Genomic DNA, 25,876 nt, shown 5'->3' on the forward strand with positions numbered 1-25,876 from the left:
GTCTCTCAGATTGGGTTCCTTTTCAGGCCCAAACACACTGCTTTCATCAATAGAGAGCGCTTAGCAGTTCTTCCTCAGCCCCTCCTCGGAGAGCTCGTTCAGCCCAGGAGGATATCAGGGGAGCCCTGGGCTGATGGCAGCCTCTTCTCCAAGGACCCCAATCCCAGGCAAATGGTCCTGTAAGTGGTCCTTGCAGCAGGACACTGCAGGATTTGTTCTCTCTGCTTCCCTGTGCCTTTCCAGGCCGGAGGCTCAGGCCTCAGCACAAAAGCCGCATTTGTGGCCCGACTGACTGCATGGCGTGCTGTCTGCTTCTCGCCAGGAAGGTGAGCGCCACTGTAGACTGGAGCACAGCTGTCTGGATCCCTCCAGGCCTATAAATCCCCGCGCTGGCCTGCCGGAGAGGAAACCTGGTCCAGCTCTGAAAGGGGCCGCGTGGGCTCCTCTGGTCTAGACGGGAAGGCCGGCTCCCCACGGGCAGCCCCTCCCTCGCTGAGCCCCTTCCCCCTCCCATTCACAGCTGTGCACAGCTGCATGCCACCGAATACCCTGTTCATTACCCTGTGATGGAGGCCTTCGTTCTCTTTGGACATGAAATTTTTCCTTTTCTGTTATAAAAATACATGTTCATTATGGAAAAATACAGGGAAAGAAAAGGAGAACATGGATAGCCTTCTGCTTCCACACAGCCCCTGTTTGTGTTTTAATAATTTCCATCCACTGTTATTCTGGACATAAGCACATTCCTTACATCCTCTGAGCCTAGTTCAGGGCCACTCACAGTCCTTCCAGCCTGTCTGTCTGTGTGACCTGCTCACGTTGGGGTTCAAGCCTCCAGGTGACTCCAGGGTGATGGCGCCTCCTGTTTCTGTCTTGGGTTCATGTTTCCAAGCTCTGCAGTTAGGTTCCTAAGGTTCTTTGACACCTTACAGTCTCTTGGGAGTATTGCACCTTTCACTAAAGTTAAATATCCCTGTTTTTTTTTTTTTTATTTTAATGCCTTTGCTTTGGGTTTTACTTTGTCTTTTTCCCCCTGGTTTGCTGCGTTTAATTCCACCTATTTCATTCTCTCTTTGTCGTTTAGCTGGATGGAGAGCTTTTATAAAGGACTAGAAGTTATTAGTCATTGTTATTGTCAGAAAATATGATCTTTATAGAATAAGCATGTATTATTTCATTGTGTTGATATGATTCATATCACATTACTGGTCTATTAGTGAATATTTAGGCTGTGAATGTTTTGTATTGCCAAATAACTGGTTTTGAATGCCTTTTGAAGACATTTGCCCATTTTTTTTAAAGTATTGTGCTTTCTTTTCTGATTATATAACATCATACAAAATTGAAAATTATACTGAAACAGAGAAAGGAGTGAAAGTCACTTAAAATCTCTCCTCATCAACAGAAAAGCTTACATTAACACATTAACATTTTAGTACATACTTGGGCAGTTTTTTCTTTTACTACTTGCATCATGTGTGTGTGTGTGTGTGTGTGTGTGTGTTGTTGTTGTTGTTGTTGTTGTTGTTGTTGTTGTTTTTGTTGGGGATTGAATCCAGGGCCTTGAACTAGGTAGTCAAGTAAGTACCTTATCACTGAGGTACATTCCTAGCTCCATGCATTGTGTGTGTGTGTGTGTGTGTGTGTGTGTGTGTGTGTGTGTGTGTGTGTTTCTGAGGATTGAACCCAGGGTCATTCTGCCTCTCACCTACACTCCCAGCCCTATAGAGGGCTTCACTAAGAAGCTGAGGCTGGCCGCAAACCTGGATCCTCCTGTCTCAGCCTCCCAGGTACTGGGATTACAAGCATGCATCACCACACCCGGCTCCCATGCATATTTTTAAAGCAAAATTAATAATCTTACTGTATATAGTATTTTTTTTTCTTTTTTGTGATACTGGGGATTGAACCCAGGGGCAGTCTACCTCTGATCTACACTCTCAGCTGAATTTTATATTTTATTTGGAAACAGGGTCTCTAAGTTGTGGAGGGCTTCAATAAGTTGATGAGGCTGGCTACAAACCTGCAATCAGTCCTTCTATCTCAGCCTCCCAAATGATAGGATTACAAGCATGTGCCACCACACCCATCTGTATATACTATTTTTAAAAATTTGCTTTAGAGCCGGGCATGGTGGCGCACGCTTGTAATCCCCGCGCTTGGGAGGCAGAGACAGGAGGATCGCGCAGGTTCGAAGCCAGCCGCGCGCGCGCTGGCTTAGGAGACCCTGTTTCCAAATAAAAATGTAAAAATAGGTCTGGGAGTGTAGTCCGGAGATAGAAGGGCTTCCAGGAACCCCAGTACCACAAAAAAAAAAAAAAAAAAAAAAAAAAAAAAAAAAAAAAAAAAAAAATTTGCTTTAGTCTTAACAGTATAAAATAACCTCCCAATATAAGCTTTTTTCATGTCATTAAGTATTTGTTGAACCCAGTTCTCAATGGGTTCATATACTATTTTGTCAAAAGGATGTGCCCATTTATTTAACCACTCCCATTTGTTAAACACTTAAATTGTTCCCATTTATTTTACTTTTGTAGATAATGTTTTAAACATCATGATCATAGGTACTTATGTGTCTATATATCTTTCTTTCCTTTTGATCATATTTCTAGAAATGGAATTCTGATCAAAGAGTGTAAACAGTAAGAGGTATTTATTTGCTAGCGTGGTGGCGCATGCATGTAATCCCTGCACTTGGGAGGCTGAGACAGGAGGATTACGCAGCTTCAAAGCCAGCCTCACCTACTTAGTGAGGCTCTCAGCAATTTAGTGAGACCCTGTTTCAAAATAAAATATAAAATAGGTCTGGGAGTGTAGACCGGAGACCCTGGGTTCCACCCCCAGTACCACCAAAAAATAAATAAATATTTGTTTTGTTTTGTTTTTATTTTTCAGTACCAGGCACTGAGCCCCAGGCCTTGTGCATACTAGGCAAGCACACTACCACTGAGCTACATCCCCAGCCCTTTTTGGTTTTTATTTTTGGACAAGTTCTCCTTAAGTTGTCCAGGCTGGCATCGAATTGTGATCCTCCTGCCTCAGCCTGGGATTACAATACTCCCTGCCCCCAACATTATTTCTTTATCTCTGTATTCACAGTGCCTAATGCTATACGTTACTCTGAATGTGATTTTTTAAAAAATGGTAGCTACGATAATTCTTATCACTGTTATTAGAAAATGTGGCCCTTGTTGCTCCTAGGCTCTTCCCAGGGATAGTGGGGTGGGGACTTGCCTAGGGATGGATGCTGCCTTCCTCCACCGAGTGACACCTGATCACACGTGCATCCCTCCCTCAGTGGTGGCCCTTCCAAGGAGAGCTGTTTGGTTGAAGTTTCTGGTAACCACAGCCTCTCGGTGCCTCATTTCTAGACCCTTGAGTTTGGAAATTATTTCATTCAACCTAGCAGTATAACTAGATGGTAAATTAGTACTCTTTATTAATATTCTTTGTATCTACTAGGTTATTTAGTCTGCCCTAAACTTGATAAGGAGATAATCAGTATGTAAAAGGAGATGTGCCATCTCTGAAAAAGTAAAATCTATTTGATAATAGTTATCTAAGATGTTAGCAAATGAAAGAAAAAAACCCACCAATCTCAAGTAATCACATCTACCCATATGAGTGTATGTATGGGAGAAAAAGTAAATCAAATTCTTTTTTTTTTTTTTTTTTTTTGGTGGTACTGGGGTTTCCAGAAACCCTTCTGCCTCTGGGCTACACTCCCAGACCTATTTTATACCTTTTATTTGAAAACGGGTCTCTTAGGCCAGCAAGGCTGGCTTCGAACCTGTGCGATCCTCCTGTCTCCACCTCCCAAGCGCAGGGATTACAAGTGTGCATCACCACACCCAGCTTTCAAATTCTTACTAGTGGTTATATCTTGGGAATACAATTATAAGTTACAGATTTTTTTTTTTTTTTTTTTTTTGCGGTACTGGGGCTGTAACCCAGGGGCATTCCACCTCTGAATGACACCCCCAGCCCTATTTTTTATTCTTTATTTGAAACAGGGTCTCACTGAGTTGCAAAGGCCCCCACTAAGTAGCTGAGGCTGTCTGCAAACCTTTATCCTCCTGTCTCAGCCTCCCAAATGCTGAGATTATAAGTGTGTGCTACCCTGCCAGCTAAGTTACAGTTCTTTTATCTTCTGTTTTAGTTTTTCACCTTCTCCTCCCCCTTACATAAGAATTACAAGTGGCCTAGTGAGCATGTGGTACAAGCTTGTGATCCCAGTACTGGGGAGGCAGAGACAGAAGGATTTCAGGCTTGCAACCAGCCTCGGCTTCTTAGTGAGGCCCCGGCAACTTAGTGAGACCCTGTTTCAAGATAAAAGAATCAAATAGGGCTGAGGGTGTAGCTCAGAGGTAAAATGCCCTGGGTTCCATTCCTGGTAGCACAGCGGTGAAATAATAAATGAATAGAGAAGGAATAAATGGGCTGAAACTCTTTTCTTTTTTGTCATTATGTATTTCTGTTATACTTGAAATTTCATTATTTGGTTTGAAATCAGAAAATATACATCTTCTAGCTTTGTTCTTCTTCAAGATTGTTTTGGGTATCTAGAGTCCATATTCCATATCAGGATAGATTTTTTCTAAAAAATAAATAAATAAATGTATGATAGTTTCACCTAAAAAAAAAAAAAGAAAAAAATATTCTCTGGTAAGAAAGAAAGCAAAAAGAAATATTGAAATGTTATCTTTAAGTCATCAAAAGCTTGGTATCAGGCAAATGAAACTGTTATGTGAGATTATCATCGTTAATATTGGATAAATTGCTATAAAACTAGATGTCAACCACTAAGCCAAGCATGGGAAGGAGGGATGGGGAGGGAACGGGGTGGGGATCGGGTAGGGGCTGACTGGGTGATGTGTGCATGTATGTTTACAAAAGTATTTTCTTTATACCATTATGATGTATGAATACATTGCACCAATAAAAAAAAGATAAAAAAAAGAAATTTCAAAGTAATTATGTGTTACCTTTGCAATGAGATAGAAACCGGGTAAGATTTGAAAATCTTGTATGATAAAGTGTTGGCTTAAAAATCTTATATGATAAAGTAGTAGTGGGCTGAAATGATAAAGCCGGGGCCTAAAATCCTTCTGTGATAAGGTACTGGCTCCTGCTGGCAGGGCCTGGGAGGGGAGGCAGCAAGGAGGCTGCCTGGAGAGGGAAGAGGCATCCCTGCTGGGTCTGCTGCAGAGGCTCAGAACTGATAAGAAAGGGGAACAAGGGCGCTTCAAGTTTGAGAAGGAAGTGAGAAGACCAGCACCATCTAGGCAGGAGAAGTAAGTGATTACCCACGCCCATGTGTTCAATTCTCTCTCTTGGCAACCATTATTTTCTCCTTCAAGGACCTCAAACTTAGTCCTTTGGTCTGATGTCATAAACCTCCCGTGACTGTCAAAAGTCTCGGTTCCCTAGCTACTTGACAGATATGGAGATGAGCTTGAGCTGGGTGCGTACACAGGTGTGTGCAGGTGTGTTGGGAAACAACCGGAAACCAGACTACTTGCCTGTCTAGCCAGACACGCTGTAGCTAAGGCCTGTCTTCCAGACCAAGAGGAGCTTCCAATTCTCGCCCTTTTTTACTCTTCCTAGAGTAAAAGTAGGCTGTTGTCAATAGCTGACTTGGGATTTAAAGCTTGTCGTTTTTCACTTAGTAATAATAATTCTCATGAGTTGAGGAACTGTCATGAGCCTGGTTCTGTACAAAGCACTTTACAGGCACGGCCTCTTATTCTCTCCTCGAAAACTCTGCGAGGCAGAGTTAGAGAGAAAAGATCTGAAGGTTTAAAAATGCGCCCAGGGTCATGCAGCTGCTCAGACCCGGAGCTGGGATTCTGCAGTGTGTCCAGGCTGCCTCTCTCATGGCACGATCCTCCCCTCAGAACACCAAAGATTGGTCAGAATAAAACCTACAGTTTGCCAGGATCTAAAAATAGCCACCACACTTGGAGCAGGAGTGTCCCGCCTCTCAGCTGCCCCTTGCTTTGTTCGCCCACTGGGGTGGGGAGAGTCATCATTTCCAGCTGGTGGAATATTTTGTCATTAACATTAACATGCAAGAGCCAGTTTATGGTGCTTGAGGAAGATGGTTATAGCCTATCCCATGCCTCCAGAAGGCTTCCAAGTTTTAGCTAGCCCCCAGCAAATTGTATTTTCTCTGCACCTAAAACAAATACTGTCTTCAGTTTTTTTCATTCATACTACTCAGAATTTCTCCATGTTACAGAAAGGTTTCTCTTTTTGGTATTTTGGGGCTTGACTATTGATTAGCAATCGATTGGGTGCCCTGTACTTTCTTTTTCAGGGTCATTCATTTGAACCAGATTCTAGATAAGTGGTTTTATGTTTTTTTTTAAGTGGTTTTATGTTTTAGTAAACATAAAATTATTCCCCCTGTAAATTATTCTTATGAAGATCCTTCAAGAAGCTCTTGGTCCTAGTAGAGCTTGAGGTGTGTCTGCTTTTTGCTAGCATATGGAAGTTTAGAGGAGTCTCCCCTTATCTGTGATTTCAGTGTTCCCAGGTTCAGTACCTGTGACAGAGATCTGAAAAGATTAAATGGAAAATTCCAGAAAGAGTTAATAAGTTTCAAATAGCTTTTATTATAGTATATTGTTATAGTTGTTGTATTTATTGTTAATCTCTTGCTATACCAATTTATGATTAAATTTTATTATAGGTATGTATATATAGGGAAAAAACAGCACATGAAAGGTTTATTTTTTTAAATTTATTTTTATTGGTGCATTGTAATCATACATTACATTGGAATATAAGACTTGAGAGGATATACAAGCACACATCATCCAATTAGCCCTCATCCAGCCCCCATTCCATTCCCTCTCCCTCCCTCGATCCCATGCTTGTTTGGTGATTACTTTGATACATTTGTTTATGTACCTCCTGCTTTTTAAAGAGGCTCCATCCTCCCCTATTCCATACCCTCTGATTGGTCACCTTAATTGCTTCACTATAGGGCCCTTTCTATAGCTCGGCCACTTCCTGTTGCCTGTTTCCTCCTAGTTATTGCTGATTAGGGGAAGCATCTGGTTTTAATTTTCTGTGATATTTCTCTGTGCATGCCGCGTTGCAAATACCGATCCCACTCTTGACGGCCCCAGTTGTGGCCTGGCTACCCGGTGGACTGATCAGACCTCGCTGGCTCAAGCAGCAGCCTTGCCTCATGGGAGGCCCCGGTTCTGGCCTCTCTGGCCCTGACACTGGCCTAACCCCTCAGCTGGCTCCGATCCCGGCCTCAGAGGCCCCAGCACCGGCCTTGCCTCACGGCAGGCTCCGATGTTAGCCGATGGCCCCGGCATCGGCCTAACCCCTCGGCAGGCTCCGATCCAGGCCTCGGAGGCCTCAGTAGCGGCCTTGCCTCATGGAAGGCTCCGATGCCGGCCAGTGGCCCTGGCACCGTCCTAACCCCTCAGCAGGCATTGATCCCGGCCTCTGAGGCCCCAGCACCGGCCTTGCCTCACGGCAGGCTCCGATCCCAGCCACGCTGGCCCCGGCACCGGCCTGACCTCTCCGCAGGCTCCGATCCCGGTTTAGTACTATAAGGGGGAACTCCTGTATACAAACCTGCACTCATAGCAGCAGTGCAGTCCAAGCGTGACAGCCATAGGTTCAGCCATCTCCCCTGACTGAATGCCAGGCATTTGGCTGTGCCTCCAACATACATTATCTTACCCACTCCTCACAACAACTTCGTGAAGTATCATTTTCATGCTCCAACCAGGTGTGCCACACACCTGTAATCCCAGCTATGTGGGAGGTTGCGGCAAGAGGTCACACATTTGAGGCCAGCCTGTACAACTTGTCCAGACCTTGTCACAAAATAAAATAATAAATTTTAAAAAGGGATGGAGATGTAGCTCAGTGGTAGAGCACTTCCATAGTATGCACAAGGCCGTGGGTTCAATTCCCAGTACCACCACCACCACCACCACCACCTCCCCCCACAAAAAAAATAGATTTTCGTGCCCCTTTTACAGATGAGGAATCTGAGTTCCAGAGAAGAGCTTTTCTGAGGTCCCTCTGCTGTTGAGTTGACTTGAAGCCAGCTCTGTTTGTACCTCAGATCTGTGCTGTGGTGTTGAACCACGAGACTCAGTCCTGATTCCGGTACGCATTTTGTGCCAATCACTTAACCCTCTGGTGTTAAAAGAGGAAGAACTGGCCGGCACCTCTTTGAGGCTGATCGTGGGGGTCAAGTGTGATTGGGCCCCACAGCACGGTAGTGTCATGTCTCCCTTTATCTACCCTTTGTAGGCAGGGCCTTCAGGAGTCCCCCAGGACACTATGTAAGAACAATGTCCAGTCCCAGCCATGACTGATCATGGTCCGTTTTGGTTGAACTCACCTTAGGGGCCATGTAGGAACATGTTTTCCTCTTACAGTCCCATCCTCACCCCTACTCCATTTAATAATGAACTGTCTGCTACCAACTATCTAAAAGTATTAAGTGGAAAATTCCAGAAATAAACAATTCATGAGTTTTAAATAACTTTATTGCCGTGTACTATTATAATTGTTCTACCCTAGTCAGGATGGTAAGCACAGAGAATTTACCTGGCCTGAACCCTTTGTATTGGAGCCTGTTATCTTATGCTGTGGAGACCTTCTGTTTTTGGAAAAGCATGGGGGGAACGCCCTGATGAACGGGCGGCATTAACAAACCCAGTCTGTCCCACGAGCCTACCTGCTGGGCGTACATTTCCTCTGACATGTGTAAAGGCCCCTTTTCCATCCCATGGACAGTCCCCTTGGCACCCACAGCTTCTGTTCCGTGTACCCAGCTCAGGCATACACGCGAGACCCATTTCCTAAATCTGCGTTATCTGTGTCTCTTATGGCTGTTCATTCCTGATTTGCTGCTGGCAATTATGAGTTCTGGGGTTTTTGATTCATTTGCTAGGCCACATTCCCTCATGGAAACTCTTGCTTATCCTGAAATATATTTTTTTTTAAATTTCTGTCCCAGGATCTCCACACCAGGGCAATCAGTGTGCAAGTTTCTGTTTTTATGTGGCCCCTCCCAAAGTCAGGTCCCTTATTTCAAGGTGGGGCTCTCCTAGGGACCACAGGCCAGAGTTTCTCACCCTGGGGAACACTTGGCGATGTGTGGGGATGTTTTGGTTGTCACATCTGAGGTGGGGATGCTACTAGCATTTGGTGGTTAGAAGCCAAGGATGTTGCTAAGCAACCTACGATGCGCAGGACAGCCCCTCACAATAATGAATTTTCTGGTTTATCCAGGCATGGTGCTGTGTGCCTGTCATCCCAGCTTCTTGGGAGGTTGAGGCAGGAGAATCTTGAGTAACATGAGGCAGAATAGTGACACCCTATCTCAAAAAAAGTCTGGGTTTTCTTTTTATGTGTGTGTGTATGTGTGTGTTAGTGGGTTAGGATTGAACCCAGGGGCATTCTACCTCCATGCTACACCCCAGCCCTATTTTTTTTTCTTCATTTTGAAACAGGGTCTCACTAAGTTGTGGAGGGCCTCACTAAGTAGCTGAGGCTTGTCATGAACCTGAGATTCGCCTATCTCATCCTCCTAAGTATTGGGATTACAAACATGTGGCCCACACCCGGAAAAATCCTAGTTTTTGGTGGCAAGATTGAGAAACTCTGCCGTGGAATGAGAAGTTGCACGAAACTCATCTCTTCTGGCTCGTGAACCACGACACTGTGGGTCAGACCCGGCTCGTCACTCCCGAGTTCTTCCTTAGTCACCCAGGTTTAAATTCCGTAGCACTGGACATTAGCTACATGACCATCAGCCTCTCTGAGCCTCAACTTTCTACTTCTGTAAAACGGGCGTGCGAAGCCTAAGTCTGGTGCGTGGCGGGGCCCGCAAGCCCCCTCGCAGCGCCAGCACGTAGTAGCACCCCATTCATTGTTAACGTCTGTCATTGAGGCCCTGCCTGTCAGAAACAGACCGAGCTATCCATGAGATCATATGGCACGGATGGAGAGGGGACGGGCAGGGACACTGGCAGCGTGGTGGCCGGCTTCGGTCTCTCTAGAGACACCCTTTTCTTGAGGGACTTTTCCTCTGGCAGTAGTCACCTGTCTCTTTCCCAGGCCTCTCATATAATCGTGGCTGGCTCTGTCGTTGGTGCCTGGTTGGGCGAGAGCTTGTGGCGTGTGGTCAGTGCTGCGGTGAACACCTGCCTCGTCCCAGGTGCTGTCCCAGGGAGAGCCCAGCAGCTGTCCCTTGTCCTCAGGCCAGCCAGCTGCTGACCACACACCAAGCCAGTGTTCTTCATTCCTCCTTTGGAGTCTTCCTTTCAACATCCTCTTCCTTTCTGAGGGAAGTAAGGAAAAACAACGTGCCAGGCCCAACGGCACATCCCTGTGATCCCAGGACTTGCGAGGTGCAGAGAGGAGGATCACAGGTTCAAGGCCAGCCTCAGCAACTTAGCCAGATCTTGTTTCCAAATAAAAAATAAAAATCTGGATAAGGGTGTAGTCCAGAGGTAAAAGGCCCCTGGGTTCAATCCCCAGTAAAAGGTAAAAGTTTGAATCCATCCTAACAGGGTGTAAATTTGAATGATTCTTGGTCACATTACTCATTATTCCTAAGACTGAGCATTCTCTTTCCTTCACTAGATTTTGACTCCTAGAAGGTGGGGGCTGGGTTTCATCCCATTGAAAGCTCCCCACAGTGTGTGGCTGGCGTGGACACAGCAGGGCAGCCCCACATAGCAGAAAGGGCTCAGGCCTTGGACACAAACAGATCTGATTTTGGATCCTACCTGGGCAAGTGCCTTAGCCTCCCTCAGCCTCAGTTTCCTCATTGGTAAAATGCAATCAGATCTCACCCTGCAGGGCGGGTGTGCAGATTGGAGAGATTGAATCAGAAGGCCTACACACAGGCAGGCTCGTGCAGACTCAAAGTAGTAGCGCGCTGAGTCCAGGGATCACTAAGAAAACAGCAAATGAGGAAGTGTGTGTGTGTGTGTGTGTGTGTGTGTGTGTGTGTGTGTGTGTACTGGGGGGAACCCAGGGGCATTCTACCTCCAAGGTACACCCCCAGCCCTATTTTTTATTCTTTATTTTGAAACAGGGTTTCACTAAGTTCTGGAGGATCTTCACTAAGCAGCTGAGACTGACTGCCAACCTGTAACCAAGTGTGGGCCATGCCTGACTCTCTAGCCCTATTTTTTAAATTCTTTTTATTTTTATTTTATTTTATTTTATTTTTTGCAGAACTGGGGATGGAACCCAGGGGCATTGTACCTCTGAGCTACATTCCCAGCCCTCTTCTTTAGTCTTTTATTTCTGGGTCTGAGGATGGAACCCAGAGGCATTCTACCTCCGAGCTACACTCCCTGCCCCAATTTTTTTTTTAATTCTTTACTTTGAAACAGGGTCTCACTGAGTTGCGGAGGGCCTCACTAAGAAGCTGAGGCTGTTTGTGAACCGCGATCCTCTGGTCTCAGCCTCCCAAATGCTGGGATTACAAGCGTGCGCCACCACGCCCCGGCTCTTTTTTTTTTTTTTTTTTAACAGGGTCTCACTGAGTTGCCAAGGGCCTCACTAAGTTTCTGAGACTATCCGTGAACCGTGATTCTCCGATCTTTGCCTCCCAAATGCTGGGATTACAAGCGTGCAGCACCGCACCTGACTGGGAATTCTTAATTATGAAACTCCCCAGTATAGCCCACCTCTCTCTCATTTCCCCAAGATACAACAAAAGAATAGCTCCAACTCCCTGGGAAAAATCTTAATAAATATAGAAATAAACTCTTTCTTTCTTTCTTTGGTGTGTGTGTGATACTGGAGATGGAACCCAGGGGCATTGTACCTCTAAGCTACACTCCCAGCCCAATTTAATTTTTTCCATTTATTTTGAAATGGTCTAAATTGCTGAGGGATTTATTAAGTTGATGAGGCTGGCCTTGAACCTGTGATCCTACTGTACTGGCCTCCCAAGTACTGGGATTACAAATGTGTGCCACCACACCCAGCTTAGTATCAACATTTTTTTATTTACTTATTTTTCTGTGTGTGTGGTACTGGGGTGGGGGGGTGGAACAAAGGGGTTTTCTATCTCCGGGGTACACCCCCAGCCCTATTTTTAAAAATAATTTATTTGGAAACAGGGTCTCACTAAGTGACAATTTGCTGACAGCCTCCCTAAGTAGCTGTGGCTGGCTTCGAACCTGTGCATTCCTCCCACACTCTGGGATTACAAGTGTGCACCACCATGCTCAGATAGTATCAACATTTTTATGCTTGATACATGCCATCAATTTGAACTTCAAACAGGCTGTTCAAAAGTCTATTTTCCAAATGATCATAGGCTCAATCCTCAGTACCAAAAATATAAAAAATAGAAAAGTTGATACTATTGACCGTGGCTGTAGCTCAGTGGTAGAGGGCTTGCCTAGCTTGTACCAGGCTCTGGGTTCAGCCCTCAGCACTGCTAAAATAAAATCTTGATACTTTTTTTTTTTTCTTTTGGTGGTCCTGGGGTTCCTTGAAGCCCTTCTACCTCTGGGCTGGGCTACACTCCCAGGGTCTCTTAGGCCAGTGAGGCTGGCTCGGAACCTGTGCGATCCTCCTGTCTCTACCTCCCAAGCAGGGGGATTACAAGGAATCTGTCTTACAGAAATAACAGCACAAAAACACAGAGGATGTTCCTGGAAGCTGTTTTTGTAAAAGCCAGATACTGTAAAATGATTTTAATGTCCATTAGTTTGGAGTTAATTAAAACAGTGTGGTTCACCCAGGTCATAGGATCATGACTGCAGCCAGTAAAAAGAACCAGTGAGTTTGGGGTAATGGAGGCATTTGGGATCTTTGGTCACTTTAAAGACAGTTAAGCTAGATGTGGTGGCACACACTCAGAATCCCAGTACTTTGGAGGCTGAGACAGAAGAACTGCAGGTTCAAGGACAGCCTCAGCAAGTAGGAAGACTTTCACCAATCTAATGAGACCCTGTTTCAAAATAAAAAAAAAATAATAGGGCTGGAGTCTTAGAGGTAGAGTGCCCCTGAGTATAAAAACAACCCATAAAGATGATTGATTTTGTGCTATGTGAATTGTGCCTCTTTTTTGTTTTGGGGAGGTTTGTTTGTTTTGATTGAGTCTTAAATGCTTACATAAAAAGACACTATCGAGGGAAAAGAGAAAGCAGTTTTCTGTGAATGTTAGCAAATACATGAAAAATGCTTAGAAAAATCTAAAACAAACTTAACAGTGGTTGCTTTTAGGAAGTGGACTTGGGGACGTTTTATATATTTTTGCATTGTATGGGGTTTTAAAATTAGCATCAAGCCGGGCGTGGTGGCCCACGCTTGTAATCCCCGCGCTTGGGAGGCGGAGACAGGAGGATTGAACAGGTTCGAAGCCAACCATGCTGGCTTAAGAGACCCTGTTTTCAAATAAAAAAGTATAAAAAATAGGTCTGGGAGTGTAGCCTGGAGGTAGAAGGGTTTCCAGGAACCCCAGCACTACAAAAGAAAAAAAAAAATTAGCATCAATTGCTTTCAAGCCTGTAGGACCAGTCTGAGGTTGGTCAAGAACTGAAAACATAACCCCAGGCGGTGGGTTCTTTCAAGGGAAAGTAGAAGCTGTGTTTCACTTTGAATTTTCTTGTCTGTTTCTTTGCTTTCTGCTCCTTAATTCTGCCCGGGCTGCCTCTTCGGAACCGCAGAGGGAGTTGCTGGGTGACTCACCGCGCTAGTTTTGACCTTTCAGTGGCTGTGGCTAATTGATTCTGAGTGCCAGGGATCTGTGTTCTTTCAGTCCAGTTACTGTTTTGAAGGGACTGTTTTCAAGAGGTCCTGCGGGTTTGTGAGATGCCATTGTTAAGCGGTGTGTGGTGCAAGTGCTTTCTCCAGATTCTACTTCAAATTCTCCAGCATCGTGAGCTCGTCAACGGAGCTCAGGGCTCGGGATGCCTGTGCCCGCCTGGCATCCCGTTCTTTGCAAACAGGCCTAGCTTCCTGCTTCCAGAGCACACTGGGAATAAGTACCCGGAAACCCCTTGGAAGTTTCTCCTTATAGTTTTCATTTATTCATTTTTCTAAGATCATAAGCAATTGTAGAGTAGGACAGAAATCACCTATAATGTCTGTGTGAAAAAAAAAAAACAGGAGAATTTTGAAACATTCCCTTTATGTCTTTACTCATGTGTACTCTGCATAGTTATAGACAGTGTTTGCATACAGATTTCAATCCTGATTTTAACTTGCATAGAAGGGATTTTTAGTGCTTAAATCATCTCAGAATGATCTCTGTGTGTGCGGGGTGGGGGGTGGTACTGGGAATTGAACACAGAGGCCTTCTACCTTTGAGCTATACTCCCAGCCCAATTTTATTTCTTACTTGGAAACAGGGTCTCGCTAGTTTGATTCAAGTCTCTACATGTTAAGGCTGTCCTTGAACCTGCAATCCTCCTGTCTCAGCCTCCCAAGTACAGGGGTTACAGGTATGTGCCACCAGGCCCAGCTTCAGAAGATCTTAATGGCTAAATGATATTCCATCAAGCGGGTAATTAGAACTTATTTAACAGTGCTCTTATATTGAATGATTCTCTTTAAAAATATTCTCTTATAACAGGTATGGTGGTACATGTTTGTAATCCCACCACTTAGGCTGAGGTGAGAGGATTGCAGGTTTGCAACTAGGCTTAGCAACTTAGCAAGACTCTATTTTAAAAAAATCTGTCAGACATGGTGGCGCACCCTTGTAATTCCAGCATTTGGGAGGCTGAGACTGGAGGATCACAGTTCGTGGACAGCCTCAGCTACTTAGTGAGGTCCTTTGCAACTCAGTGAGACCCTGTTTCAAAGATAAAGAATTAAAAAAAAAAAAGGACTGGGGGGTGTAGCTTGGAGGTAGAATGCCCCTGGGTTCCATCCCTGGCTGTAAAAAAAAAAAAAAAAAAAAAAAGTGGCTGGAAGTGCCACTAAGAGGTAGAATGCCCCAGGTTCAATCCCCAGTACCCCCCCCCCAACACATACACAAGCATACACACACTCAGTTCTCTTAACTGAGTGCAGTGGTTTGTACCCACAGTCCCAGCTGCTTGGGAGGCTGAAGTAGGAGGATTTCTTGAGCCCAGGAGTTTGGGACCAGCTTGGAAAGCATAGTAATACCCTGTCTCTGTATAAAGAAGAAGAAGAAGAAGAAGAAGAAGAAGAAGAAGAAGAAGAAGAAGAAGAAGAAGAAGAAGAAGAAGAAGAAGAAGAAGAAGAAGAAGAAGAGGGAGGGGGAGGGGGAGGGGGGAGGGGGGAGGGGGAGGGGGAGGAGGAGGAGGAGAAAAAAGCGCATACACACATTTTGTCATTTTTTTCATTTTTATTTTTTGATAGTGGCAGCTGAACCCAGGGGCTTTCTACCCTTGAGCTCCCCCGCCCAGCCCTATTTTTTTTTTTTTTAATTTTGAAACAGGGTCTCACTAAGTTGATAAGGCTGGCTGCAAACCTGCAATTCTCCTGTCTCAGCCTCCCAAGTACTGGGTTATAAACATGTGCTACCACACCCACTATAAACACACTTTCTTCAATTATATTGTTTGTTTGTTTGTTTGTTTGTTTGCAGTACTGGGGATGGAACCCAGGGGCATTCTACCTTTAAGCTACACCTCCAGCCCTATTTTCTATTCTTTATTTTGAAACAGCATCTCACTGAGTTACAAAGCTACTGAGTAACTGAGGCTGTCTGCAAACCAAGATCCTCCTGTCTCAGCCTCCCAAATGCTGGGATTTCAAGCATGCGCCACCATGCCCGGCTGTATTATATTGTTGAATCTTAAAATAATTGGGACCTTATAATATCTTAGTGATGTCGACTTCTATGTCACATACAGAATCAGTTTCTGCCCTCAGGAAAATTATAGTTTAGAACAGGTAACTAATACATGTATAAAATGTGATCCTTTCTCTCTAAAAGCTATGTACACAATTATCCTGGGAGAGGACAAAGGGAGACTGTTGGGGAGGGCTCCTAGAGGAGGCATATTTAGTGATGCTCTGAGGACAGTTTGGAATTAGACAGCCATGAAATACAAGAAACACATTCTAGGAAAAGAAGACTGCTTGAAGGACACGGGGAGGAATGGCAAAGCCCGACACAGTTAGGAGATGGCAAACAGCCCAGTAGGGATGGAGACAGGCGCCCTGGGTGAGGGGCAGGATGCGGTCCTCAACATCTAGCCTGAGGTCAGATTGCAAGAGGCCTTCTGTGCCAAGCCGAGGAGTCGGAACGTGACATTGAAGGCCACGGGGAGCATGGCAGGGACACTTGTTCAATAAGAATCTGGCTTTCTGAGCACAGTACGACCTCATCGTTTTGGCAAAGTTTCCAGCAAGTGCGTTGAAATCTTTGGGTAAAGACTAAAGAAGATGCATTTACCTTCCTTCCTGGTGATTTGTGTGATGAGAGCACCCTGGTACTTATTCGGCCACAGGGTGGGCTTTGGGTGGTGAGACCACTCCCAAGCTAAGTGGGGCCTTGCAGAAAAATAAGACAGTACCTCAGGGATCAGCATCGTTTTCTGCCAGGATGGTATTTTGTATGTATTTTAGTCAGGTCCTTTTGAGTTTACAGCCCCCACAGTGGAGACAAATGAGGCCACAAGGAGAATGTATTTGCTGGAGTAACTAGGATGTCTCAGAACAGCTCTGTATGGCTTCAGGCACAGTGGGATCCAGGGGCTGGGACGTGTTGGTAAAGCATGCCCCCCCCCCATAAACCAGGCTCTCCATCCTCATTCTGTGTCACCAAGAGTCTCCTGTGTGACTGGGTGGCAAGAGGCTCCTGCCTGTATCATCTCCAAAGCTCACAATCCTAGAGAAATGAAGGTTTTCTTTTCCTCTTATAAATCATGTAGCAAATTTTTAGAACTCTGTGTCCAGGCCAGAGCCAGATGGTTGGTACTCTGGTTGGTCAGGTGTGGGGATCCCACTCGGACTATGGACATGAGATCCCTGAAGGTAGCAGGGTCCTGTTGGTAGAAAGAAGAGAATAGGTACACTGGCCCAATATTTTGTTTCTTCAAATGTCCATCCATAGCTGGGCGTGGTGGCGCACGCTTGTAATCCCCGCGCTTGGGAGGCAGAAACAGGAGGATCGCGCAGGTTCGAAGCCAGCCCCGCGCGCTGGCTTAAGAGACCCTGTTTCCAAATAAAAATGTAAAAATAGGTCTGGGAGTGTAGCCCGGAGGTAGAAGGGCTTCCAGGAACCCCAGTACCACCAAAAAAAAAAAAAAAAAAAAAATGTCCATCCATGAGCCGAACGTGGTGGCACACACCTGTAATCCCAGTACTTGGGAAGCAGAGAAAGGAGGATCATATGTTTTAGACCAGCCTCGATGATGTAATGAAACTCTCAGCAACCTAGCGAGACCCCGTCTGAAAACTAAAATAAATAAATAATAAAGCTGGGAGTAGAGTTGGAGGTAGAATGCCCCTGGGTTCAATCATCAGTACCACAAAACATAAAATTAAAATAAAATAAATAAAATGTCCATCCACTGCTGCTGTCCCTTGTCCTTGAAGAGGGGAGGCATCCAATGGACACAGGTGCCACTCACTGCTTTTCTGACTTTGGCCTGGCATGTTCTGTACCGCAATGGACTTAGTGTCCAGGTCGCGCAGAACGGATGCTCGCAGCAAGTGTAGAGCACGGCCGCTTTTCCTCAGCACGTAGCTCAAGACAATGCCCGCTCTTTCTTGCAAACATGATTTATGTCCAGTTGGCGGCAGGAAGCCACTCCGAGGATCCACCCAGAGCTGCTGCTGACCTGGGACGCTTTGTTCTTCTCATTGTTCAGCGTTCCATCAGCTTCCGCAGCGAGAGCCGCCCTGACATCCTTGGCCCCCGACCTTGGACCAGAAATGCTACTTCATCCAGCACCAAGCGGAGAGACAGCAAGCTGTGGAGCGAGACCTTCGACGTGTGCGTCAACCAGATGCTTACGGCCAAGGAGATCAAACGCCAGGAGGTAGGCTGTGCATCCGCACTGGGCTGCACCTCTGTCTCGAGATCAGTCAGTGCTCCAAGGCTGGGCACAGTGGCACACATTTGTAATCCCAGTACTTGAGGCTGAGACAGGAGGCCCGCAGGTTTGAGGCCAGCCTCAGTAATTTAGCAAGACCCTGTTCAAAATAAAAAGTAAAAAAAGCTGGGCATGGTGGCGCACGCTTGTAATCCCAGTATCAGGAGGCTGAGACCGTAGCATCGCAGTTCCCAGACAGCCTCGGCTACTTAGTGAGGTCCTCTGCAACTTAGTGAGACCCTGTTTCAAAATAAAGAATAAAAATAGGGCAGAGGGTATAGCTAAATTGAATGCCCCTGGGTTCCATCCCCAGACCTGGAAAAAAAAAAAAAAAAGGAAAAAAAAGGGCTGGAATTATGGTTTGGAAGTATAATGCCCTGGACTCAATCCCCAGTGCCAAAACAAACAAAAAAGACAATAAATGGGTGGAGGGAACTGAGAAAACAGCACCTGGCTTAGTAGGCACGACCCACCCACTTTAAAAAGAAATTAATAATTGGGTATAGTGATCCATGCTGTAATCTCAGTACTTGGGAAGCGGAGACAGGAGGATCATAGGTTCAATTCCAGCCTCAGCGATTTAGCAAGACTCTCAACAACCTAGCAAGACCCTGTTTCAAAACAAAAAAAATAAATAGTGCATAGGCGGGGGGGGGTTCGGAAGTAAAACGCTCCTAGCTTCAATCCCCAGTACCACAAAAAAGGGAAGGAAGGAAGGAGAAACTGATGTGGAAATCTGCACTTACAAGACCCTTGGAGACCAAGTGTCTGTTTAAGATTCCGAGCTGGGCGTGGTGGCTCACGCTTGTAATCCCAGCATTCGGGAAGCCGAGACAGGAGGATCTGGGTTCGCGGACAGCCTCGGCTACTTAGTGAGTCCTTTCGCAACTCAGTGAGACCCTGTTTCAAAATAAAGAATAAAAAGTAGAGCTGGTTACTCATACATACACCATGCAATCCCACCCATAAGCAAGAAATTCAACATTTATACAGAACTGCTCTGAATGCAATAACCTCTCCATTGAGACATCGTCAGGAAACATCCCTCCTCCTTAAATTCTGTCTCCTCATCAGACTGAATTTCAACACCAATATATTATGAAAAGTACTGCCAAAAGTCACTTTTATGTGTAACCTTGTGCAAGCAAGTGAACCTTTATCCCTCAGTTTTATTTTCTTCAAAATGAGGATGGTAATAGCAATGTCATGGTTTGGTTGTAAGAATTCAATGAGATGAACACTTGATAAGTTATAGGACAAAATCAAGAACATGGTAAATATTAAATGTTATCATATTTGTAAAAAAAAAAAAAAAGTAGGGCTGGGGCTGGGGGTGCAGCTCGAAGATAGAATGCCCCTGGGCTCCATCCCCAGTACTGAAATAAATAAATAAATAAATAAATAAATAGACTCTGAAGTCCATAAAACAGTCCTTTTGGTTTTATATATATACAAATAATTTTTTATACGGGGGGTTGAGCCCCAAAACATTCTACCTCTGAGCTACACCCTCAGCCCTATTTTTATTCTTTGTTTTTTTTATTTATTTATTTATTTATTTATTTATTTATTTTGTGTGGTATTGGGGTTCCTGGAAGCCCTTCTACCTCCGGGATACACTCCCATGGGCTACACTCCCAGACCTATTTTTTAACATTTTTATGTGGAAACAGAGTCTCTTAAGCCAGCGAGGCTGGCTCCGAACCAGCGCGATCCTCCTGTCTCCGCCTCCCAAGCGTGGGGATTACAAGTGTGCGCCACCACGCCCGGCAATTTTATTCTTTATTTTGAAGCAGGGTCTCACTAAGCTGTGGAGGGCCTAACTGAGGCTGACCATGCACCTGTTATCCTCCCCCTCCCAAGTACTGGGATTACAAGTGTGTATCACCATGCCCAGCTTGGTTATAGTTTTGATAGCTATTTCTAGAATATTTTAAAACATTCAGTTTATAGAAGTTTGGTTCTGCTTAGTGGAAAACTTTTCCCCTATGGATCACAGTTCTTTTATCCCCTTGCAAGTTATTTGTGTCGATAGCCCCAAATGGAACAGATTTGCTGTATGTCCAACTGTGCTAAGCACTTAATATGTGCCTCTGTTGGTGAGATCCTTGCAGCCTCTATTTTCTATGAAGAACGTGACATTGGCAAAAAGGAGTACTTGGAAATTGTCTAGGTTCTTTAAGCCACTCTTTTCTAGGAATTTATCTGCCAGGCCTGCTTGTACACAGGTGAAAAATAGACATGTAAGATTACTCATCTCAGTAATTTTTGTAATAGTAATAATTTTATTTATTTATTTATTTAGTGGTACTGAGCATAGAACCCAGGGCCATTCTACCTCTGAGCTACACCCCAGCCCTAATTTTTATTCTTTATTTTGAAACATGGTCTCACTGAGTTGCAAAGAGCCTCACTAAGTAGTAGCTGAGGCTGGCTGCAAACCACAATCCTCCGGTCTCAGCCTCTCAACTGCTGGGATTACAAGCATGTGCCACCACACCCGGCTATAATAGTACTAATTTAGAAAGAGCCTTAACATCTGAACCAGGTTAAATACATAAAATACTATGCAGATGTAGAAACCCATGAAGAAGTGCTGATAAGTATGTTTGGCTAAGTGGGTAAAGAAAGGCACAAAACATGATGTCGAGTATGCTATCAAAATATTAAAAAAAGAAAGAAGAATTATTATGTATGTACTTTACTTGTAGAGTCATTAAATATTTATTTAAGCTTCATCCCCATTTCTTGGTACACAACCCCAGTTACATCCTGTGTGCTAATGGGTTGACTCATGACTGTGAACATCAGAAAGGGGGCTGGTCACCAGTGAGACCAAGGCAGAGAGCCATCACAGGTTTGAGGGCAGTCTCAGCAAGTAGTGAGATGCTCATCAACCTAGTGAGACCCTTTTCAAAATAAAAATAAAATAGGGCTGAAGGTATAGCTCAGAGGTAGAATACTCCTGGGTTCAATCCCCAGGATGGATGGATGGATGGATGGATGGACAGATAGATAGATAGACCTAAGCCCTGAGTTCTGTGAGCCACTCTAACAAATCAGAGGAGGCCATGGGAACCCTGATTTTTAGCCATTTGGTCAGTTAAAACAACCCATAGCTTTTGATGGGCATCTGAAAGGGGTGTGGTCTTAGGGGCTGAGCCCTTAGCTTGTAGAATCTGATGCTGTCCCCAGGCAGATAGTGTCAGAAATGAATTAGAAGATACCTGCTGGTGTCCATTGCAGAATTAGTGGGAAATTTCCACACCCTGGATGTCAGTGTGATCTTTGTTGTGACTGAGGAGAAAATGAGTTATTCCTGTGTTCTTAAGAGTTAATAAGATGCTCTTATGGGTCATTTAACTGTTTCTTCTTGATGCTTTTTTGTGAGTTAACAGTGTAAATATATAACCTGTACAATCTGGCAGGGAGGAGAAAAGGGAGGGAGAATGGGTTCTGCAGATGAGGGCATCATTAAGGTGTGGTGGGCACAGGGCCATCACCTGCTACATTACAGTTAGGATTTGACCTGGGTCCTGTCCTATTCCCAAAGCCCACGGTGGCCACATTTGATCCAGTCTGTATAAGTGAGCTGTAGTAAAACAGATGGGCAGAGAACTTGGAAAAGATCACATCAAGGCTAATGGGTGTTTTGAGCTCATCCGTTTCCTGGTTTTGGTAACCCCTAGTTATCTAAGATGCCACTGCCATTAGGGTCAGCCAGTAGAGGGAACCTAGGAAGACTTTTCTATACTGTTTTTGTACCTATTCATGTGAGTTTATCATTATTTCAATATACAAAGGCAAATGACAAGGAGCACCAGGAGGCATGACACAGGCTTTCCTGGGCCTCAGGAGAGGTCTGTGTGCACCGCCCTCCAGCAAGGCATCCTCCATCCACCTGCTTTGCTGGAAAGCACGCTCACTGTCCCCCAACCACAGAGTGTAGGCCATGCCAGAAGCCTGTCCGCCCCTTCCCTCCAGTATGAAGAAAATGCGGTGGCCCCTGAGGTGTCATCACAAACCTGTAGTTCTCTGGTAACATGATGTTGGCCGAGCATTTAGATTCCCAGATGAGAGTGTTCTGTGCATCGTAGCCCTCTAAATTATGGTGGCTTAATAGAGCCAATTAGAAATGGCCCGTTTTATACCTTGTGGAGCTGAGAAGTACTTTAGAATGAATTAACTTCATCACACTTTATTTAGGGTGATAAAATGTCGGAATCTCTGTACTGTACGATCTCAGCCTCAAGACAAGTGGATGATGAGAATAAAACTTTGTACAGAGACTCACCTTCTGTTGCGTAGAAGGGAGGCGCACCATGGTGGCCCCAGTAATTATACCACTGGGCCCTTTACTGACAGCAGACCCCAAATCGTTTCTTATGACTGCCACTCATAACAAAGATGCAGAACCAAGGCTCAGACTTGATAATTTTGCCTAAAATACTTCCCTCTTTGGCTTCATCAAAGTTGTGTGACTTGCTGAACAACTTGTTAAATTGGAAGCATATGTGGAAACCCTTTCTCCCAGAGAAGCCCATTATGCAGAAAATTTGCAATATCATTTTTTTTTTTTGCAGGTTCTAGCTACTAGATGCATTTGCTTCAGGTTAATTTAACTTTTTGAAAAAAAAATATATATATATTATGGTACTGGGGGTGGAACCCAGGGACTTTTCTACCTCTGGGCTATACTCCCAGACCTATTTTATACTTTTATTTGGAAACAGAGTCTCACTAAGTTGCCTAGAGCCTCACTAAGTAGCTGAGGTTGGCTTTGAACCTGTGCGATCCCCCTGTCTCAGCCTCCCAAGCGCTGGGATTACAAGCATGCGCCACCACGCCTGACTGAAAATATATATATTTTTTGTACTGAGGATAGCCTGGACATTCTACCTCCAAGCTAAATTCCCCTCCACCCTTTTTTTCTTTTTTCTTTCTTCTTTTCTCTCTCTCCTTTTTTTTTTTTTTTTTAAACAGGTTTTCACTAAGTTGCTGAGGCTGGCCTTAAACCTGTGTTCCTCCTGTCTCAACCTCCCAAGTACTGGGATTACAGGTGTGTACCACCATCCCCAGCAGAGAATACTTTTTTAAAAATAATTAACATAGGAGATTTGGAGCTTTGAGTACTAGAACCAGCACTGTTTGAGTTTGGTCTCATAAAGGAAAGGAGAAATTAGTAAATATATTTTATCTTTCCTTGCAGGCAATCTTTGAGCTTTCTCAAGGAGAAGAAGACTTAATAGAAGACTTGAAATTAGCAAAAAAGGTAAACTAAAATCCAGCAATCGTTTCAGTCACCTCTTGGATTTGGGTTTTGTTTTGTTTTCCTCTCCTCTGAGTAATTTCACAATCCTAAGATGACACTTTATGAGTAAGTCAGGTCACCAGAAACTGAGAAGCACCTCTAGCCACAAACTAAGTAGCGTGGAAAATGGCTCAGACCAGAGGCCAAGAAGCACTTTGCACCTCTGCCCGTCTCCGGGGCATCTCAGAGGACGCGTCGCTTTAAGTCCCAGATGTCCCTAGAGGCCTGGCTGTGTGTGAGCTTCGCCATACGAGAAGCCTCACATCCAGGTCCTCTCTGTCTGAGGCTGGAACTGTCTTAGAAAGAAAGGCACTTGAATTTTGAAAGTGAATAATGCGGTGAGCCACGGCAGTTGCATATGATCAGCCAAGTCAGGGTCTACCTTCAAGCAAGCTACATCCCCAGCCCTATTTTTCAGATGCTCCACAGTGGACCTGCTGCCCTGGAGCACTTATCTTTCCTTTCAACCACCCGCGTCCACCCGCCTTCAGGCACCAGCTCCACTCTCAGTTCTTTTTCTTTTTTGTGGTGGTACTGGGCTTCCTGGAAGCCCTTCTACCTCCGGGATACACTCCCACGGGCTACACTCCCAGACCTATTTTTTAACTTTTTTATGTGGAAACAGGGTCTCTTAAGCCAGCAAGGCTGGCTCCGAACCAGCGCGATCCTCCTGTCTCACCTCCGGAGCGCGGGGATGACAAGCGTGCGCCACCACGCCCGGCTCCACTCTCAGTTCTTTATTTCACACTCTTTATTGCCTCCTACTCCGTGCCAGGCGGCACGCTTCTACACCTCCCTAGGTTACTCAGCTCTAACTTCCTGACCCTCTAAAGCGCTTGCCACCACACTGTTTTTTTTTTTTTTCTATCATGTCATTACTATTGAACTGTTTTCTAAACATATATTTGATCTTTTACATATACTTTAAAAATATCTTCCCAGTTACTTTTCTAAAACTCTGTGAGGGCAGGAAGCATGCCATTTCTGTCTTTGTATTCTGTCACGGAGCCATATGTATTCTTGTCATTCAATTATCTTTGTATTTCTAATGGCAAGACTAAAATTCATTTAATTACCTTTAATAAGTGGTAATAGAATGCGCAGAGGTTTTGCTCTCCTTGCTTTAAATCAGTAGATAATGGTGCCAATCACTTTTATTTCTTTTTCTTTTTCTTTTTTTATTTTTCATTTGAGTGTGTGTGTGTGTGTGTGTGTGTGTGTGTGTGTGTGTGTGTGTGTGTGTTACTGGGAATTGAACTCAGGGGCATTCTCCCTCTGAGCTATGCCCTCAGCCCTATATTGGAAACAGGGCCTCACTAAGTAGCCGAGGCTGGCTGTGAACCTGTGACCCTCCAGCCTCAGCCTCCAAAAGTACTGGGATTACAAGCGCGCACCACCACACCCAGCTTCTATTTTATTTTTTATTTTGAAACAGGGCTTCACTAAGTTGCGAAGGGCCTCACTAATTTGCTAAGGCTGGCCTTGAACCTGCAGTCCTCCCGTCTTAGCCTCCCAAGTACTGGGATTATAAGCATGCACCACTATGCCTGGCTTCTTTTTTTCTTTTAAATATGTTCTAATTTAAAAAAGAACTGCTGGTAGCTAATTTTGAATAAAGTGGGAGTTTTTCAAGCTGTGGGATCCTGGTGAACTTTAAAACATTAGAATGATGCCAGGTGTGGTTGGCACATGCCTGTAACCACAGTACTTGGGAGGCTGAGGCACAAGGATTATAGGTTCAAGAATGGTCTCAGCACCGGGCGTGGTGGCGCACGCTTGTAATCCCCGCGCTTGGGAGGCTGAGACAGGAGGATCGCACAGGTTCGAAGCCAGCCTCAGCTACTTAGTGAGGCTCTCAGCAACTTAGTGAGACCCTGTTTCCAAATAAAATATAAAATAGGTCTGGGAGTGTAGCCTGGAGGTAGAAAAGCCCCTGGGCTCCACCCCCAGTACCACACACACACACAAAAAGAATGGTCTCAGCAATGTAGTGAGACTCTCAGCAACCTCGGGAGACCCTATTTAAAAGCAAAAAATAAAAAGGCTGAGGGTGTATCTCAAAGGTAGAATGCCCTGGGCTCAAAATCCAGTACCGCAGAATGAATGAATGAATGAGTGAATGAATGAATGAATCATCAGAACAATCCCATATATTCTATAGGTGGGATTTGTGCCCCTTCATAGATGTATGATATACTAGGATAAAATAAAGCTTTGGGAAAATCCTCTTGTGATTATGAACAACCACGGAAGGCTCCGGGCAGTGCTGGGTTCCTCTCCTCCGCCACACCATTCTGCAGCTTTGGGGAGAGACAATGTTTGTTTTGATTATTTTTTTAATCATATAGGCACCTCTCAAGGGCCATTTATGTTTACATGAACAGCTCAGTTCCTCTGGTTCTAAACGTTTGTATCACCTGTTGCAGGCCTATCATGACCCCATGCTGAAACTTTCCATAATGACAGAGCAAGAATTGAATCAAATTTTCGGGACCCTGGATTCTCTGATTCCTCTCCACGAAGGTATCAC

General features: G+C 44.8%; 1 protein-coding gene across 3 annotated transcripts in view; it reads left to right on the forward strand.

The window, feature by feature from the left end:
* Nucleotides 1-25,876, forward strand: part of ARHGEF3 (Rho guanine nucleotide exchange factor 3) — a gene marked incomplete at both ends in the record, with an annotated part of 290,292 nt that overhangs the window by 240,757 nt on the left and 23,659 nt on the right. For all 3 annotated transcript variants that reach the window (XM_080714876.1, XM_080714878.1, XM_080714877.1), the window contains 3 exons: nucleotides 17,811-17,981; nucleotides 23,245-23,307; nucleotides 25,773-25,869. In XM_080714876.1, the coding sequence (XP_080571002.1) occupies nucleotides 17,811-17,981; nucleotides 23,245-23,307; nucleotides 25,773-25,869 (331 nt within the window). The remainder of the gene's footprint in view (nucleotides 1-17,810; nucleotides 17,982-23,244; nucleotides 23,308-25,772; nucleotides 25,870-25,876) is intronic.

This window comes from Muscardinus avellanarius, assembly GCF_963383645.1.
Source record: "Muscardinus avellanarius genome assembly, chromosome: 18".
Taxonomy (NCBI): Eukaryota; Metazoa; Chordata; class Mammalia; order Rodentia; family Gliridae; genus Muscardinus; species Muscardinus avellanarius.